We start from the raw sequence: 20,308 nt of genomic DNA on the forward strand, positions 1-20,308 counted from the left end.
AAATAAATGTGATACAATCAAAGTAAAGCAAAACATGTGTAACAACTTTTATAATAACAGAATGTTTCTTGGAGTATTCAATAGAATGTTACAATTTTTTTAAAATGACTTATATTTCAGTGAAAGATTCGCTGATGACTTTAAAGTTGATTTGTCTTACGAAAAAATTCAATTTCTTATATTTTATCTAGAAATAAATATCTGTGTATAATAATAATAATAATAATAAATATTTATTTCTGTATATTTACCTATAGTGTTGCACAGAAATACCACGTTTAAAATACTTGTAATAAAATATTTGAAACGTTGCCGTTAAAATTAAAAAATATTTCTCACATATTTTCTATAAGAAAAATATATATATCTCGACGATTTGGTCGTCGTTTGTTATGCACTATATAAGAGGGACGCGAATATTGTAATTTTACCTTAGACTTCCTTTACTCATCATTCGCCCTCTTTGCCTCTGAATAATCGAAAAATATTTGCGATGTCGCAGCGTAATGATCGCGCGTGTGAGAAAAATTAACACGATAGATGTAAAACTGCAGCTTGAAGACAATTTTTGTTGGCGAACCACCGGATGTTTCCCACGCTATTATCCGAACATTGTACGCGCGCTGCCGATCGATCCCCTCGACGCTGCTGAAAAATTCGCACCTCTACGCTAAACGCATGCAATTTTCTTCAATGTTTCGATAAATTTGACCTATAATAAAGATAATAGATGAAGAAATAATAAATAAAAAAAAGTTGCGAGTGGACCTAACGGAAAAAATTAGAGATTATAGCAGTAAGAAATAATAATCGATGAACTCTGTTGCTTCTACGGTCCAGTCTGCTGGCAACTTTCGAAGCAAATGGAACATCCCGAGGAGTATTACTACAAAGTGAATCGATTTCTTCTGTCGGTTACTGGACTATGTCCTTATCAAAGCAAATGGAGAGCTCGTTTAATAAGAGCTGTTTTAACGGTCACCATACTAATAAGTATATGTTTGCTGGTACTTACGGTTTAAGAAAATAGTTTTCTTTTTAATTTAATGTTAGATATTTTTCGAACTAGGGGATTGGAAATAACATTCTCACGGTATCAGAATAAAAATAGAATATAAACTCAGAAACCAAATATCACTGTTTTATCGAAATTATAACGAAGACTCTTCACGAGAAATTTAATCGAACGTGTCTCGGATAATTATTTCTCGATGAAATTATTTCTTCGTTCTTATTAAGAGTTAATAACATCTTACTAGATTAATAGCATACTTATTACATCTAACGTTACTATGGATTATATGGTGGATTGGATACCGGCGTTTGTAATTGTATTGGTTGTCCTGGGACACTTGTACATGCGTGTCACACACGTAGACAAAGTAAGAATAAAAATAGAATATAAACTCAGAAACCAAAATATCACTGTTTTATCGAAATTATAACGAAGACTCTTCACGAGAAATTTAATCGAACGTGTCTCGGATAATTATTTCTCGATGAAATTATTTCTTCGTTCTTATTAAGAGTTAATAACATCTTACTAGATTAATAGCATACTTATTACATCTAACGTTACTATGGATTATATGGTGGATTGGATACCGGCGTTTGTAATTGTATTGGTTGTCCTGGGACACTTGTACATGCGTGTCACACACGTAGACAAGTAAGCTCCGCTGGATTCTCTAACGATTTGTGTTTCTCATTACTTAATTTAATAGAATGTATCATTTGTCTCTAATACATAAAAACCTAAGCTGACACTCATTTTTAGATAATATTAATCCATTTTTCGAAATAGACAAAATTATCATTGTATATAGGGTAGACCGGGGACAAAAGTAACAGGGTACAGTTGTAACATCGTGAATATTTTTTAAACTATAAAAGGTACTGTGTATGACCGCGAGGCGAGATCCGCTAGATAGAGCGGCATTTGTTCCTTAGTTCATTGCCGCCCCTCGCGGAACGTGCACGTGTGCAGGAGAAGAAGTTACTTTTTTCCTTCCTGAAGTAAGTTTTCTTACGTGCATAAAATATGAAATATTTTTCTTTCTTTATGCCGAAGGTATAAGGTTTTATTTTTTATATGTTTTAGTGATTATTTATGTTGATGATTTGCATAATACGATTGACTTTCATCCAGATATTTATGTAAAAATTTACTTCGAATCATAAAATATCATTAGGGGACAATTGTAACATCATGCCTGAGAACAGTTGTAGCGTTACAATTGTCCCCGTTGCTCGGGGACAACTTCAACTTAACCTAACCCTTTAATATATATGATTATAAATAATCTTTCAGTTGAGAAAACAGTATTATTTGTTTTTGTTTGCTATAATGTAAAAATACTGATATTGTCATGTAACAAATTATTTTATCATTAAAGTTGCATTTTTATAGAAAATTCGTAAGACTGATTACATAAACTTACTAAATAACCATTATTTTGTTTATAGATGATGTGGTACAATCGTTCCCCTCTGCTGTTACAATTGTCCCGTGGGTTGGGACGGTTGTAACAGTATTCCTCATATTCTTTAAACAATAATAACTTTTTTCCTCAGTTACATTACTGAATTCAGCACAAGAAAATTTTGTAGTCAAATAAATCTACATCTAAAGGTACAGGTCTTTTTTAAGTAGATATTATATTTTAACTGTTATAAAATCTTAAACTCAAAATGTTACTTTTGTCCCCGGTCTACCCTACACATTCTGTTTTACTCTCTGGAACGTTATTCAGCCTAATTAAGACACGGATTTGCAATTATCTTCCTTATTACATATCGCCATATGAGCGTAAAACGAAGTGAACGTGACTAAAGTAAAATTATATCACAGTCAAAATATGCAACATTACTTTCGTAAATCTTTTAGAATTAGAATTACGTATTACAATTATGCTAACGTATCAATGAGATTTAATGTATAAATGTCTATCGATTCTTTTGCTATTTTGAAATACATGATCATTTATTTATCACTCTACTTTCTTTTAGTTTAGAGAATTATTCGAGCGTATGTCGAAAGACTGGTCGTTGCAAAAGACACACGATGAGGCCAAGATTATGCACGAGCATGCCGAGACCTCAAGATTATTCACACTTGTTACCTAAGTAAGAGAAACCTTAAACCTGTCTTTTTTTACAGAAGAAAAAGACAGGCGTTTTTGTCTGCAAAATCAAAATAAATTTCTGTGTATAAACTGAGACACAACACAATAGTGATTTGTATTATAAGCATCCAACATATTTATCGTACACCCCTTTTTAATGAGCAACATGCAATATTTCTTTTAGATATTCATAATTATAATTTCATCTTCACTAAACATTTATTATAATTACATTGATTTTTTCGATATGTTTTGAGACATTAATGTCCAATTGTATCACTGTAGATTAACTTCAACAATCTCGGTTAACTTACTTTTTATTTATTTTATTACTTTTTATCTTTTCTAGGTCTAAATATAGGATAGAAAAGAGATAAAAAGTAAGTTAAACCGAGATTAAAGTTACTCTACTTTAATAGAAATGAATGTGTATGTTTTTAACATACACATTCCCCATTCCTTAATGTTATTTTTGCAAAAATATGACACTAAAAAAAATCTAAATACACGATTACAGAGATCACTGAATACCGTAATCTTTCTTGTTTAAAACAATTTTTCATATACCTCACGGTCTCAGAGATATTCACTCGTAATCAAATACATAGAATTTCTCTCGAAGAGTTATTTCGATCCCTAAACACACCTCTAAGCCGATAAAAAAAAATACGTACGTGTTTGTTATTTTTCGTTAATCTACAAAATAAATATTCAAAGCCCATAAAAATCGGTGAGTTCCAAACGTTTCCTTGTTAGTAGAATTTAATTTTTATATCACATATTGATACAATCTTAAATTAAATCGAGTCTTTAGACCATCGAGCTTGAATTAATAGGAAAAATAATGTTTATATATAATAAAAATTAAGTCCTACTTTGGACATACTTTCGGTATTTTTGTTTTTTTTAATCTTGCAGCTTTTACAATTATACTGTTTCCTAAAAAATTCGGTGCAGAGAGTCAATCATATGATATTTTTGCGAAATCAAGACATTAACATGTCTAATATGTCATTGCTATTCAAATTTAATTCCTTTACACACACACACACACACACACACACACACACACTCGCTGTGTTGCTAAAAATTATATTATAGTATATTTACAATTATCGAATTTTTCAGGCCTGGCGTATATAACCATAGCGATATACTGCATGTGGATGTTCACACCGGAAGTCCTCGACATTTTGTCGCCTATGAACGAATCTCGCCCGCGGAGGCAACCTGTTGATATTCAATTTTTTGTCAATGAGGAGAGATATTTTTACGTCGTTCAATACCACACGTGTCTTGTACTTACCATGATATTTTTAATTTATGTCGGCTGTTCCACTCTATTTGTGACTCTCGCACAACACGTTTGCGGAATGTGCAAGTTGATGGAGTAAGAAATTTATTTCTCGCGTAATTTACTACTATTTGCGAAAGAGCAAATGACTCTAAGATTACGTGAAAGCGAAGCGTCGGTATAATAATAATAATAATAATAAACTTAAATTTATTAACGGGTAATAAACCCTTTAGCGTACAAAGAAAAAAGAAAAACAAGAACAATAAAATAAAATTTAATTTTACAACATAATAGGGAGAACATTCAGGTTACAAGAGTAGACGAGAAAGTTTTTTGTTTAAAAGTTGATACAGAGCCACCAAAAAAATCAACCCTATTGGAGAAATTACTTGCAGATATTATTAGCCTATTTACACAAGAATTTGCGTTATACAAAGTACGGTGATATCCGAGGTGGAAGATGGAGTACTGTCTTAATTCTCTCAGTCGGGATGTTAAAATAGATACGTTCCAACAAATCCGGACAGTCAGTAGAGTGATTGAGAAGCTTAAAAATAAATGTAAGGTCAAAGGTTAATTTCCTACTTTCTAACGATAGCAGATTTAATCTATCTAATATAGTGCAGTAGTCATGGCAAGTAATTGACATGGATTACCCAGCCGATAAGCAGCCATACGCAGAAATTTGTGCTGCACACGTTCAATCAATAACTGATGGCATTTAAAATACGGAGACCAAACTATGGAACAGTACTCTAACTTAAGGCGAACTAACGTACACTATAACAATTTTAAAGTAGTTATATTTTTAAAAATCTACCCATCGGAGGATGATCCAAGCGTTCTATAAGCAGATGAAACTATGATTGTATATGTGTATTAATGATAAGTCCGCACTGAATAAGACCCCGAGATCTCGAGCTTCGCGCACTGCTGAGAGAGCTAGAGAGATTATCTCTAAATCTAAACTGGTCTATCAATTCTCGAGTTCATGCGACAGATACATTTCTTTTTTTTCAATAAGAAAAAATAGTTTTTTTACATGTTTTTTAAATTTATTATTATTATTATATATCATTATTATTTTTCGATATCTTTCACGTAAATGCTATAAAAAATGCTTAATTCAAGCCCATCTCTTCTTCCGCACATTGCACGACAAATATAATTCGACTGAACGTCAATCGTAGATACGAATAACGTTGGCAATAATTTCGGCAGGAATCGCGCGGAACGCATATTTTGCGTTGCCGAAAACGAGACGGCGTATGATTTAATTCAAAGAGTCGCAAAGTTACGGAAACTTGGCCGTTTTTGTGCGGCAGCATAACAACGTTATACAGTTTGTTTTTTATTTTATATATATAATACACGATATCTAATCCATCAGTATTAACTTATTTTCACGAGTAATATGTGTAACGAAGCAGATTAACATAGTGCTTTGCAAGAAAATTTGAAAAGTAACAATGATGATAACTACATAGTGCCTCTTTCACGCATTACGCTGATACGATTGATAGATAGATTTCAATCAAGAAGAATCAATTATTAGCATTAAATCAGATAATACAAATATACACAAAGACGAATCTGAATATTGTACAGGCTTCGATATATATATCTCCTATTTCGTCTCTAAGAATATAAATCGACAGATTTATATTTAGATTTCATTATTTCTCTATCGATAAAAATAATCTTATAATTACAAAACAGACCACCGCCATATTCCCAATTATAAATGTACGTTAACATACATATTAATTATTTTACATGCAAAAAATATTCATCGCCTTATTACTTTAACACGTTTGACTTTTTTTCACCTTACAAGATTCGTTGATATAATCGAGACTTGTCACACAGTACCGTTTCTAATGGATCTCACAGGAATAGTGATTTTGATGAGTCTTACGTTAATCCAAGTATGTTGATTGCGGAAATGTGTCGGACGTCTCCAAGTATTATCGAAGCGTTAAAAACGAAATCTTGCAGATACTAACAATCTCCAGTAACAATTTCGAACGAACGTTTAGATCCGTCAGTGTCGCCATTATAGGACAGAGCTATGTATTCATGTCTTGTTATATGGGACAAAGATCACGGATATGAGTTCGAGTATATGTAAGAAAATGTGAGTATATAGGTCTCTTTAATAATATATTTACGAGTATATCTTGCACTGCAATATTCGAAATAATAATAAAACTTGACAATGCAAACCTTTTGTCCACTCAAGACGAAGAGAGAAAAATTGAAATAAAATTTATTGAAAGAATAAGAAAATTTCTTTATACTTATTCACGCAACGTTTTTTTCCTCAAAAATATACATTCGATAAAAGTACTACTTAAATATTAGATATTTACGTATTATTAGAGGGAGAAGAGAGAAAGATATATATATATATATATATATATATATATATATATATATATAGAGAGAGAGAGAGAGAGAGAGAGAGAGACAGATATTACACATATGTCATTTACTTTATTTTATAATTCTCGAACTTGAATGTTTCCAAAATAATAATAAAAAAATGCTCCTGCAGATTTAATTCTACATGGTACAACGCAGTTGTTTCAGAGCAAAAGGCATTGTTAATGATAATGATGCGACGCCATCATCCGCTTATCTTGACCGCCTGTAAATTTTATGTGATGTCTTTGCAGAATTTTGGAATGGTAAGAAAAAAGTACGCCGTATTCGGCATGAATCATAACAAACAACGAATAAAGAATGCATGTATCTTTCGAAGGTACTTCAAACAGTAATCTCCTATTGCGTGTTCTTCAGACAAATTTGAAAATGTATCTGTCAAGATGTAAGCGTAGAAGTAGCGTAGAAAAAACATTCGTGGTGTTCAAATTAGGAGCCAAAAGCTACAATGACGCCATCTATGGACGAACGACGTTACTAACATGTGACGTGCACGGGGACTTACTGCGTGCGCACCTATCACACACACACACACACACACGCACACACACACACACGCACACACACACACACACACACACACACACACACAATTATCTCCCCATAATCAAGCTTACGATTCACGATATTATATGTGTTCTCGAAGTATCTTACAGAATAAAGTTCAGTATCTTAATCATAATCTTTTGCGCGGAGTTATTCACTGCCCTACAGCATTAGCCAACACGTGGGAATATCAAACATGTACCAATCCTTTTCTTACAATCATATCGAAAATTCTTCTTTGTAAAAACAGGAAGCTGTCGGTGTGGATTACAGGTAAATAAATAAATGTGATACAATCAAAGTAAAGCAAAACATGTGTAACAACTTTTATAATAACAGAATGTTTCTTGGAGTATTCAATAAAATGTTACAATTTTTTTTAAATGACTTATATTTTAGTGAAAGATTCGCTGATGACTTTAAAGTTGATTTGTCTCACGAAAAAATTCAATTTTTATATATTATCTAGAAGTAAATATCTGTACAATAATAATAATAATAATTAAAGTAATTTAAATCGACCGTGACTGGCAATATATAACGTCTTTTCGATATAAACATTGAAAAACTGTGAGCCAACTTGGTTTGTCGGATTCACACAGCACTTTTTCGGATCAATCATCGAGACATTATTAATTTCGACCATGGGTTTTGGTCAGTTGATGTAATTTCTAAATTAAATAGTTTTAATTTTTATTGCGAAAAATATTACCCCAGCCAGGGTTTGAACCTGGAACCTCCCGTATACCGTGCGGGTGTCTTGCCAATTCGACCACTGAGGCTGTAGTAATATTTATCGCAATAACAACTATAAGATGGAGCACCGATTCTTAGGTCGACGGTGTATAATAAACAGAATAATAAATTTCTTTCGCCAGTATATAGAATAACAATTAAAGTAATTTAAATCGACCGTGACTGGCAATATATAACGTCTTTTCGATATGAACATTGAAAAACTGTGAGCCAACTTGGTTTGTCGGATTCACACAGCACTTTTTCGGATCAATCATCGAGACATTATTAATTTCGACCATGGGTTTTGGTCAGTTGATGTAATTTCTAAATTAAATAGTTTTAATTTTTATTGCGAAAAATATTACCCCAGCCAGGGTTTGAACCTGGAACCTCCCGTATACCGTGCGGGTGTCGTGCCAATTCGACCACTGAGGCTGTGGTAATATTTATCGCAATAACAACTATAAGATGGAGCACCGATTCTTAGGTCGACGGTGTATAATAAACAGAATAATAAATTTCTTTCGCCAGTATATAGAATAACAATTAAAGTAATTTAAATCGACCGTGACTGGCAATATATAACGTCTTTTCGATATGAACATTGAAAAACTGTGAGCCAACTTGGTTTGTCGGATTCACACAGCACTTTTTCGGATCAATCATCGAGACATTATTAATTTTGACCATGGTTTTGGTCAGTTGATGTAATTTCTAAATTAAATAGTTTTTAAATTTTATTGCGAAAAATATTACCCCAGCCAGGGTTTGAACCTGGAACCTCCCGTATACCGTGCGGGTGTCTTGCCAATTCGACCACTGAGGCTGTAGTAATATTTATCGCAATAACAACTATAAGATGGAGCACCGATTTTAGGTCGACGGTGTATAATAAACAGAATAATAAATTTCTTTCGCCAGTATATAGAATAACAATTAAAGTAATTTAAATCGACCGTGACTGGCAATATATAACGTCTTTTCGATATGAACATTGAAAAACTGTGAGCCAACTTGGTTTGTCGGATTCACACAGCACTTTTTTCGGATCAATCATCGAGACATTATTAATTTTGACCATGGTTTTGGTCAGTTGATGTAATTTCTAAATTAAATAGTTTTAAATTTTATTGCAATAAATATTACTACAAATTTAAAAACTATTTAATTTAGAAATTATCATCAACTGACCAAAACCATGGTAAAAATTAATAATGTCTCGATGATTGATCCGAAAAAGTGCTGTGTGAATCCGACAAACCTGGCTCACAGTTTCAATGTTCATATCGAAAAGACGTTATATATTGCCAGTCTCACGATTTAAATTACTTTAAATTGTTATTCTATATACTGGCGAAAGAAAATTATTCTGTTTAATAATAAAATATATATTTTGTATATTTACCCATAGTGTTACACGGTCGTTTGAAATACTTGTGATAAAATATTTGAAACGTGGCTGTTAAAAACATTAAAAAATATTTCTCACATATTTTCTATAAGAAAAATATATCTCAACGATTTGGTCGTCGTTTGTTATGCACGTACATATAAGAGGGACGCAGATATTTTATTTTACCTTAGACTTGCTTTACTCATCGTTCGCTCCCTTTGCCTGTGAATAATCGAAAAATATTCGCGATGTCGCAGCGTAATAATCGAGCATGTGAGAAAAATTAACACGGTAGATAGAAAACTGCCTGACGATAATTTTTGTTGGCGAACCACCGGATGTTTCCCACGCTATTATCCGAACATTGTACGCGCGCTGCCGATCGATCCCCTCGACGCTGTTGAAAAATTCGCACCTCTACGCTAAACGCATGCAATTTTCTTCAATGTTTCGATGAATTTAACCTATAATAAAGATAATAGATGAAGAAATAATAAATAAAAAAAGATCCGAGTGGACCTAACGGAAAAAATTCAAGATTATATATAGCAGTGAAATAATGATCGATGAACTCTTGCTTCTGCGGTCAGTCTATTGGTAACTTTTGAAGCAAATGGAACATCCCGAGGAGCATTACTACAAATTGAATCGATTTCTTCTGTCGGTTACCGGACTATGTCCTTATCAAAGCAAACGGAGAGCTCGTTTAATAAGAGCTGTTTTAACGGTCACCTTACTAATAAGTATAGTTTGGATGGTACGCAGTTTTAGAAAATAGTATTTTTTCAATTTAATATTAGATATTTTTCAAACTAGAAGATTAGAAATAACGTTCTCACAGTATTAGAAAAAAAATAGAATATATACTCAGAAATCAAATTACAGTTTTATCGAAATTATAACGAAATATAATTAGAAATTTCTTGCTCTTCATGAGAGAAATTTGGTCGCGCAAATGTGTCCCCAATAACTGTTTCTCGATGAAATTATTTCTTCGTTCTTATTAAGAGTTAATAACATCTTACTAGATTAATAGCATATTTATTACATCTGACATCACTATGGATTATATAGTGGATTGGATACCGATGTTTCTAATTGTATTGGGTGGCCTGAGCAACTTGTATACGCGTGTCATACACGTGGACAAAGTAAGCTGCATAGATTCTCTACCAATTTGTGTTTCTTATTACTTAAATTTAATAGAATGTATCATTTGTTTCTAATACATAAAAACCTAAGTTGTCACTCATTTTTAAATAGATAGATAACTCATTTTTAGAAATAGACAAAATTACTATTGTATATACCTACATTTCACTCTGTTTTACTCTCTGGAACGTTATTTAGCTTAATCCAATTAAGCCAATTAAGACACTGACTTGCAATTACCTTCTTTATTACTCATCGCCATAGATAATTTGATAAGCAATAAGAGATAAAAGTAAAACGAAGTAAACGTGACAAGAGAAAAATTATATCACAGCCAAAATATGTAACATTACTTTCGTAAATTTTTTGAAATTAGAATTACCTATTACAATTATGTTAACGTATCAATGAGACTTAATGTATTAGATGTCTATCGATTCTTTTACTATTTTGAAATACATGATCATTTATTTATCGCTCTACTTTCTTTTAGTTTAGAGTATTATTCGAGCGTATGTCGAAAGACTGGGCGTTGCAAAAGACACACGATGAGACTAGGATTATGCACGAGCATGCCGAGGCCTCAAGATTATTCACACTCCGTTACTTAAGTAAGAGAAACCTTAAACTTGTCTCTTTTTACAGAAGAAAAAGACAGGCGTTTTTTCTTGCGAGATCAAGATTACATTTCTGTGTATAAGACTGACAAGAGACACAACACAATAGTGCTATTGCATTATAAGCATTCAACATATTTATCATGTGTAACCTCTTACTAGAGTTTATTTAGAATTCAATTTTTATATCACATTAAGGTATTGTCTGAAATCAAGCCTTCAAACCATCAGAGCTTGGATTTAATTTCAAATAAACATTATTAATAGCAGAAATAATGTTTATGTGAAAATTAAGTCCTATTTTGGACATATTTTCGGTATTTATGTTTGTTTTAATCTTGCAGCTTTTACAAATATCTTTGCTGTCTCTTGAAAAATTTGGTGCAAAGTCAATCATACGATATTTTTGCAAAACCAAAAGATTAATATGTCTAATATATCATTGCAATTCGAACTTACACACGCATATGTATCGCTCTGATGCTAAAAGTTATATTAATAAATTTACAATTACCGAATTTTTCAGGCCTGGCGTATATAGCCATAGGGATATACAGCATGTGGATGTTGACACCGGAAGTCCTCGACATTATGTCGCCTATGAACGAATCTCGCCCGCGGAGGCAACCTGTTGATATTCAACTTATTGTCAATGAGGAGAGATATTTTTACGTCGTTCGGTACCATACGTGTCTTTTATTTATCATCCTGCCTTTAATTTATGTCTGCTGTTCCACTCTATTTGTGACTCTCACGCAACACGTTTGCGGAATGTGCAAGTTGATGGGGTAAGAAATTTATTCCTCGCGCAATTTACTACTATTTGCGAAAGAGCAGATGACTCTAATGTAAGATTACTTGAAAAAGCAGAGCGTCGGTATTATCTCTAAATCTAAACTAATCTGTTTTCGTGTTTGTGCGACACATATATTTCTCTTTTCCAATTAGAAAAAATAGTTTTCTTCTCATATTTTTAAAATGTTTTATTATTTTGTGTCTTTTTTTCGATATCTTTCACGCAAATGCTAAACAGTCGTCTTATCTCTATACCTCCGCTCATTGCACGACAAATATTATTCGACTGAACGTCAATAATATGATAAGAATAACGTTCGCAATAATTTCGGCAGGAATCGCGCGGAACGCTTATTTTGCGTTGTCAAAAACAAGGCGCCGTATGATTTAATTCAAAAGTCACAAAGTTACGGGAACATAGCCGTTTTTATACGGCTGCATTACAACATTATACAGTTTGTATTTTTCTTTTATATAATACACGATATCTAATGCATCAGCATGTTAATATATTTTTCAACAAGTAATATGTGTATAACGAACCAGATTTACACTGTGCTTTGCAAGAAGATTTGAAAAATAACAATGTTGGGTAATTACATTATAGTGCCTCTTCACGCGTCACTCTGATTACGATAGATAGATCCCATGTAAGGTTGTCAACTTGGCCAAACATCGTGCCAATCTGGAACATCAGTACCCCGATATGAGTAAAGATGATTGGCCAAGTGGTGGCCGAACCTTGGAGCGTAACTATCGCGCGAAATTGGCAACCGATATAAGCCCAAAGTTTGGTTCTTCGATGGACCAATCTTGGGCCAAACACTGGCTTTATTTATGCATGCCAAAGTAGGTTCGTCTATGTTGACCCAATATCGGTCTTGAAATTAAAATTACCAATGTTGGCGACAAGATTTTTGGCCGAATATTGGCCGAATTTAGGCGCCTAACTTTGGATATGCGATAACGCACCATACAATGGCCACGTTGCCAATCTCGGCAAACCCTACATGGGATTTCAACCAAGAAGAATCAATTATTAGCATTAAATCAGATAATATAAATATTATATATTGGCTTCGATAGATGTTTCTCCTATTTCGTCTCTATAAATAAATCGACAGATTTATATTTAGATTTCATTAATTCTTTATCGACAAAATAATCTGATAATTACAAAACTGACCACTGCCATATTCCCAATTATAAATGTACGTTAACGTTGTTAATTATTTTACATGCAAAAAATATTCTTCGCCTTATTACTTTAACACGTGTGATTTTTTTACACCTTACAAGATTCGTTGATATAATCGAGACTTGTCATACAGTACAGTTTCTAGTGGATCTCACTGGAATAGTGATTTTGATGAGTCTTACGTTAATCCAGGTATGTTGATTGCGGAAATGTGTCGGACGTCTCCAAGTATTATCCAAGCGTTAAAACGAATTCTTTCAGGTACTAACAATCTCCAGTAACGGTTTCGAACGAGCTTTTAGATCTACCAGTGTTGCCGTTGCAGGACTGAGTTATACATTCATGTCCTGTTATATGGGACAAAGAGTCACGGATATGAGTTCGAGTATATGTGAGAAAATGTGAGTATATAGGTCTCTTTAATAATATATTTACGAGTATATCTTGCACTGCAATATTCGAAATAATAATGAAACATGACAATGCAAACCTTTTGTCTACCCAAGACAAAGAGAGAAATACTGAAACATTTATTGAAAGAATGAGAAAATTTCTTTGGACTTATTTGCGCAGCGTTTTTTTCCTCAAAAATATGTGCGATAAATGTATTATTATATATTCACGCATTATGTAAATTTACGAGACATACAAAATATCAGATAGGATATAGATTTCGTTGCAGTAGATAGGATATTACAATGAAAAAAGACATGATTTTAAAAGAGGAAAACATTAATACGCTAACTTGCTATATTAATAATGTTTATTTATTATTAGAGAAAGAGAGAAAGAGAGAAAGAGAAAGAGAAATATTACATATTTCATTTACTTTACTTTACGAGAAAGAGAAAGAGAAATATTACATATTTCATTTACTTTATTTTATAATTCCTGAACTTGAATGTTTCCAAAATAATAATAAAAAAATGCTCCTGCAGATTCAATTCTACATGGTACAACGCAGTTGTTTCAGAGCAGAAGGCATTGTTAATGATAATGATGCGACGCTATCATCCGCTTATCTTGACCGCCTGCAAACTTTATGTGATGTCTTTACAGAATTTCGGAATGGTAAGAAAAAAGTACGCCGAATTCGGCTCGAATCATAACGACCAACGAATAAAGAATGTATGTATCTTTCGAAGACACTTCAAACAGCAATCTCCTATTGCATGTTCATCAGACAAATCTGAAAATGTATCTGTCAAGTTGTAAGCATAGAAGTAGCGTAGAGAAAACATTCGTGGGAATATCAAACATGTACCAATCTTTTTCTTACGATCGTATCGAAAATTCTTCTTTGTAAAAACAGGAATCTGTCGGTGTGGATTACAGGTAAGTAAATACGCAGAATAAATGTGATATACCTAATAAAGTGAAGCAACTCACAAAGTATGTGTAAAAACTTTTATAATAACAGAATGTTTCTTGGAGTATTCAAGAAAGTGTTACAATTCTTTTGAAATAACTTATTTCAGTGAAAGATTCGCTGATGATTTTAAAGTTGATTTGTCTCATGAAAAAAATTCAATTTCTTATATATTATCTAGAAGTAAATATCTGTATAATAATAATAATAATAATAATAATAAATACTTATTTATGTATATTTACCCATGGTGTTACACATAAATAACTCGTACTTGTAATAAAATATTTGAAACGTTGCTGTTAAAACATTAAAAAATATTTCTCATATATTTTCTATAAGAAAAATATATCTCAACGATTTGGTCGTCGTTTGTTATGCACTGTACATATAAGAGGGACGCAGATATTGTATTTTACCTTAGACTTGCTTTACTCATCGTTCGCTCCCTTTGCCTGTGAATAATCGAAAAATATTCGCGATGTCGCAGCGTAATAATCGAGCATGTGAGAAAAATTAACACGGTAGATAGAAAACTGCCTGACGATAATTTTTGTTGGTGAACCACCGGATGTTTCCCACGCTATTATCCGAACATTGTACGCGCGCTGCCGATCGATCCCCTCGACGCTGCTGAAAAATTCGCACCTCTACGCTAAACGCATGCAATTTTCTTCAATGTTTCGATAAATTTGACCTATAATAAAGATAATAGATGAAGAAATAATAAATAAAAAAAAGTTGCGAGTGGACCTAACGGAAAAAATTAGAGATTATAGCAGTAAGAAATAATAATCGATGAATTGTTGCTTCTACTGTTGCTGTCAGTCTGTTGGCAACTTTCGAAGCAAATGGAACATCCCGAGGAGCATTACTACAAAGTGAATCGATTTCTTCTGTCGGTTACCGGACTATGTCCTTATCAAAGCAAATGGAGAGCTCGTTTAATAAGAGCTGTTTTAACGGTCACCATGCTAATAACTATAGTTTTGCTGGTACTTGCAGTTTTAGAAAATAGTATTTTTTTCAATTTAATGTTAGATATTTTTCGAACTAGAGGATTGGAAATAACGTTCTCACGGTATTAGAAAAAAAAAAAGAATATAAACTCAGAAATCAAATATTACAGTTTTATTGAAATTATAACGAACGCTCTTCATGAGAGAAATTTAGTCGAACGTGTCTCGGATAACTGTTTCTTGATGAAATTATTCCTTCGTTCTTATTAAGAGTTAATTAATAACATCTTACTAGATTAATAGCATATTTATTACATCTGACATCACTGTGGACTATATGGTGGATTGGATACCGGCGTTTCTAATTGTATTGATTGCCCTGAGCAACTTGTACACGCGTATCATACACGTGAACAAAGTAAGCTGCATAGATTTTCTAACAATTTGTGTTTCTCATAACTTAAATTTAAGGGGTCATGCCTAGTTGGAAGGTAAAATTTTCGGGGATTTTTATAAGAAAGTTTAATTTATTTTTTCTTACAACAAAAAGTTGATATCAAAAGTACATATATTGAACAACATTCAGAATTTTTTTCGTTGAAAAATATTGTAAATTAAGGAAGTTACGGTCACTTTAAGGAAACCTGAGGTGTCATGCGGTGTACACGATAACTCCAAGCCAAATCATCTGAAATCAAAAAACCAGAAAGATTCTGTTAGTATATGAATATATCTTCTTCGTGAACAATGGGTTTTTTTAATGAAAACTTTTTTTTTATTAAAGAAAAACGAAAAATTAAGAGCCCGAAAAATTGCGCTTTTCTTTAAAACCGCCATTTTGTCAAAAATTATTTTTTAAAAAAATCCTTTGTTCACGAAGAAGATATATTCATATACTAACAGAATCTTTTTGGTTTTTTGATTTCAGATGATTTGGCTTGGAGTTATCGTGTACACCGCACGACACCTCAGGTTTCCTTAAAGTGGCCATAGCTTCCTTAATTTACAATATTTTTCAACGAAAAAAATTCTGAATGTTGTTCAATATATGTACTTTTAATATCAACTTTTTGTTGTAAAAAAAAATAAATTGAACTTTCTTATAAAAATCCCCGAAAATTTCACCTTCCAACTAGGCATGACCCCTTAAAAGAATGTATCATTTTTCTCTAATACATAAAAACCTAAGCTGTCACTCGTTTTTAGATAGATAGATAACTCATTTTTATTATAGAAATAAACAAAATTACTATTGTAGGTATATACCTACATTTCACTCTGTTTTACTCTCTGGAACGTTATTTAGCTTAATCCCTCGCCAATTAAGACACTGACTTGCAATTACCTTCCTTATTACTCATCGCCATAGATAATTTGATGAGCAATAAGAGATAAAAGTAAAACGAAGTAAACGTGACAAGAGAAAAATTATATCACAGCCAAAATATGCAACATTACTTTCGTAAATCTTTTGAAATTAGAATTACCTATTACAATTATGTTAACGGATCAATGAGACTTAATAACGTATAGATGTCTATCGATTTTTTTACTATTTTGAAATACATGATCATTTATTTATCGCTCTACTTTCTTTTAGTTTAGAGAATTATTCGAGCGTATGTCGAGAGACTGGGCGTTGCAAAAGACACACGATGAAGCCAAGATTATGCACGAGCATGCTGAAACTGCAAGATTGTTCACACTCTGTTGCCTGAGTAAGAGAAACGCTAAACATAGCTTTGTTTATAGACGAAAAAGACAGGTTCTTTCTGCCTGCGAGATCGAGACCGTATTTCTGTGTATAAGACTGACACACACACACACACACACACACACAACGCGCGTGCGCGCGCGCGCATAGCTCTTGCTAAAAATTATATCAGTAATTTTACAATTACTGAATTTTTCAGGTGCGGCGTACATATTTGTAGGGATATACATTATATGGATGTTCTCATCAGAAGTTCTCGACATTATATCGCCTATGAACGAATCTCGCCCGCAGAGGCAACCTATTAATATTCAATTCTTTATAGATGATGAGCGGTACTCTTACCACGTTCGGACCCAGATAAGCGTCGTGCTTCTCGTCACAACTACAATTTATATCAGTTGTACCGGTCTTTTTCAGACTCACGCGCAACATGTTTGTGGAATGTGCGAGTTGTTGGGGTAAGAAATTTACTCCTCGCGCAATTTACCACTATACTTACGAAAGAGAAGACTCTTAGATCACTTGAAAGCGGAGCGTCTATTAACTCTCAAATGGTCTCTCAATTTTCGAGTTTGCGCGACAGATGCATCTCGTTTTTTATTTAGAAAAAATAATTTTTCTTTCTTATGTCATTGAAATTTTTTATTATCTTGTTATTTCTTTTCGACATCTTTCACGCGAATGATAAAGAGTCGTTTCGTCTTCTCTTTCGCTCATTGCAAGATGAATATCATTCGAGTGGAAGTCAATTGTATGATAAGAGTAACATTGGCAATAATTTCGGCAGGTATCGCGCGGAACGCTTATTTTGCGTTGTCAAAAACGAAGTGGCATGTGATTTAAATCAAAAGTCACAAATAAGTTACGGAAATATAGCCATTTTTGTACAGCAGCATTGCAACATTATAAAGTTCGTATTTTTATTTACTATATTTTCATTTAAAATATGATATATGTAACGAGTCAGCATTAATTTTATTTTTCACGAGTAATATGGGTAATAAAGCAGATTAACGTTGTGCTTTGCAAGGAAAATTGAAAAGTAACAATGGTGGTAACTAAACAGTGTCCCTTTCACGCGTCACTCTGATACAATTTCAAAATGAATGGATTATAAGAATTAAACTAAAAAAATATAAATACAATATAAAATAAGGATAAATTGTTAGCATTAAATCAAATAATATAATTAAATATACACACAGATCAATCTAAATACATATCAATCTAAATATATAAATATTTGATAAATAAATTTTATTAGTAATGGATATTTTATTAATTATGCAAATGTAAGGGGGTTTTGTAATTTTAATTTTTAATTTCAATTAACATATAACGACTATTTCGGTTTTATATTTAACGATGTCATTGTGTGTACACTGAAGAAGGCCATAGTTATGGCCGAAACGTTTGTTATTATTTTTATTGTTCGAAATATATTATGGTAGCACAAACATCTAGCTAGTTCGCAAGCCCTTTGTTTGAATTTTACTTAAATTTTATTATTTCTTTATCGGCAAAAATAATCTTATTATTACAAAACTGACCACCGCTATATTCCCAATTATAAATATACGTTAACACACATATTAATTACTTTACATGCAAAAAATATTCTTCGCCTTATTACTTTAATACATATGACATTTTTTATCTTACAAGATTCGTTGATATTATCGAGACTTGTAACACAATACAGTTTCTAATAGATCTCATAGGACACATAATTATGATGAGTCTGACACTAATCCAGGTATGCTCATTGTGGAAATGTCGAACGTCGCCAAGTATTGTCGAACCGTTAAAACAAAGTCTTTCAGATGTTAACTTTCTCCAATTTCGAACGAGCTTTTAGATCTATCAGTGTTTCCATTGTAGGTCTATGTTATATGTTCATGTCTTGTTATATGGGACAAAGAATCAGGGATTCGAGTTCAAGTGTATGTGAGAAAATGTGAGTATAATATTACTTTAATAATATACTTGAAAAATATATGTGCAAGAGAGAGAGAGAGAGAGAGAGAGAGAGAGAGAGAGAGAGAGAGAAATATTACACATGTCATTTACTCTTTACTTTATAATTCCCGAACTTGATTGTTTCCAAATTAAAAAAAAAACTTTACCTCTGCAGATTCAATTGTGCATGGAACAATACAGTTGTTCCAAAGCAGAAGGCATTGTTAATAATAATGATGCGACGTTATCGTCCGCTCATCTTGACCGGCTGTAAATTTTACGTGATGTCTTTGCAGAATTTCGGAATGGTAAGAAAGAAGTACGCGTATTCAGCGCGAATCATAACAAACGACGAATAAAAAATACATGTATCTTTCAAAGATACTTCAGACAACGATCTCCTATTGCATGTTCATGAGACAATTCTGAAAGTGTTTCTGTCAAATTGTAATTGTAGAAGTAGCGCAGAAAACATTCACGGGAATGTTACACATGCACTAATCTTCTTCTTACGATCATATCGAAAATTCTTTGTAAACACAGGAATCTTTTGGTGTTATAGGTAAGTAAATTCGCAGAATAAACGCGTGATGTAATAAAAAAAGTAAAACAACTCACAAAGCATATGTGAATACTTTAAAAAGAACAGAATATACTTTGGAAAATTTAGGACAATTTTGTGTTACAATTTTTTTTAATAACTTTTATTTTTTAGTGAGAGATCAGCTGACGGATGATTTTAAAGTTTATTTGACTTACGCACAAAATGTCAATTTATTATATTTTATCTAAAAATAAATATCTGTGTATATCAATACTAAATATCTACTTCTATATATCTACATACCTGTAGCATGCCCAGAAATTCTTTTTTTAAAATACTTGTAATGAAATATTTGAAAGGTCGTAAAATTAAAATGCCGTTAAAATTAAAAAATATTTCTCAAATATTTTCTATAAGAGAAATGTATCTCAACGATTTGGCCGTCGTCGTTTGT

At 32.4% G+C, this 20,308-nt stretch overlaps 3 protein-coding genes and 1 pseudogene across 17 annotated transcripts in view; 3 read left to right on the forward strand and 1 right to left on the reverse strand.

Annotated features, from left to right (window-relative positions):
- The window catches only part of LOC139821146 (aminopeptidase N-like), a 77,909-nt gene that overhangs the window by 38,976 nt on the left and 18,625 nt on the right, over positions 1 to 20,308 (reverse strand). Inside the window, exon 1 of one of the 7 annotated variants that reach the window (XM_071791971.1) lies at positions 20,158 to 20,297. The exons of 2 other annotated variants lie outside the window; for them this stretch is intronic. The gene's annotated coding sequence lies outside the window, so the exon portion shown is untranslated. Of the gene's footprint in view, positions 1 to 251; positions 394 to 13,488; positions 13,597 to 20,157; positions 20,298 to 20,308 lie in introns of those variants that run through there. 4 more of the 7 variants (XM_071791967.1, XM_071791970.1, XM_071791975.1 and 1 more) reach the window with 4 other exon arrangements.
- Positions 844 to 7,419, forward strand: LOC139821147 (uncharacterized; annotated as a pseudogene).
- Positions 9,829 to 14,898, forward strand: LOC139821140 (uncharacterized). 6 transcript variants are annotated; one of them, XM_071791948.1, is made up of 10 exons: positions 9,829 to 10,301; positions 10,573 to 10,695; positions 11,190 to 11,307; positions 11,840 to 12,101; positions 12,444 to 12,563; positions 13,408 to 13,498; positions 13,568 to 13,707; positions 14,245 to 14,377; positions 14,490 to 14,641; positions 14,785 to 14,898. In XM_071791948.1, exons 1-9 carry the CDS (start codon positions 10,158 to 10,160, stop codon positions 14,610 to 14,612), a joined length of 1,254 nt encoding a protein of 417 aa, XP_071648049.1. In that variant the 5' UTR covers positions 9,829 to 10,157; the 3' UTR covers positions 14,613 to 14,641; positions 14,785 to 14,898. The 6 variants fall into 6 exon arrangements, 5 of the variants coding, with proteins under 5 accessions (XP_071648049.1, XP_071648048.1, XP_071648050.1 ...); XM_071791947.1 differs by lacking the exon at positions 14,785 to 14,898 and having other exon boundaries at positions 9,832 to 10,301; positions 14,490 to 14,778; XM_071791949.1 differs by lacking the exon at positions 14,785 to 14,898 and having other exon boundaries at positions 9,835 to 10,301; positions 14,452 to 14,777.
- LOC139821143 (odorant receptor 10a-like) lies at positions 15,015 to 20,168 on the forward strand. 4 transcript variants are annotated; one of them, XR_011734197.1, is made up of 10 exons: positions 15,015 to 15,670; positions 15,930 to 16,052; positions 17,235 to 17,352; positions 17,548 to 17,809; positions 18,139 to 18,261; positions 19,017 to 19,107; positions 19,175 to 19,308; positions 19,486 to 19,618; positions 19,768 to 19,872; positions 20,026 to 20,168. XR_011734197.1 is itself a non-coding variant. In XM_071791959.1 (9 exons), exons 1-9 carry the CDS (start codon positions 15,527 to 15,529, stop codon positions 19,771 to 19,773), a joined length of 1,134 nt encoding a protein of 377 aa, XP_071648060.1. In that variant the 5' UTR covers positions 15,015 to 15,526; the 3' UTR covers positions 19,774 to 20,055. The 4 variants fall into 4 exon arrangements, 3 of the variants coding, with proteins under 3 accessions (XP_071648060.1, XP_071648059.1, XP_071648061.1); XM_071791959.1 differs by having other exon boundaries at positions 19,768 to 20,055; XM_071791958.1 differs by having other exon boundaries at positions 19,692 to 20,054.

The sequence above is a fragment of the Temnothorax longispinosus genome, chromosome 10 (genome assembly GCF_030848805.1).
Source record: "Temnothorax longispinosus isolate EJ_2023e chromosome 10, Tlon_JGU_v1, whole genome shotgun sequence".
Lineage (NCBI taxonomy): Eukaryota > Metazoa > Arthropoda > Insecta > Hymenoptera > Formicidae > Temnothorax > Temnothorax longispinosus.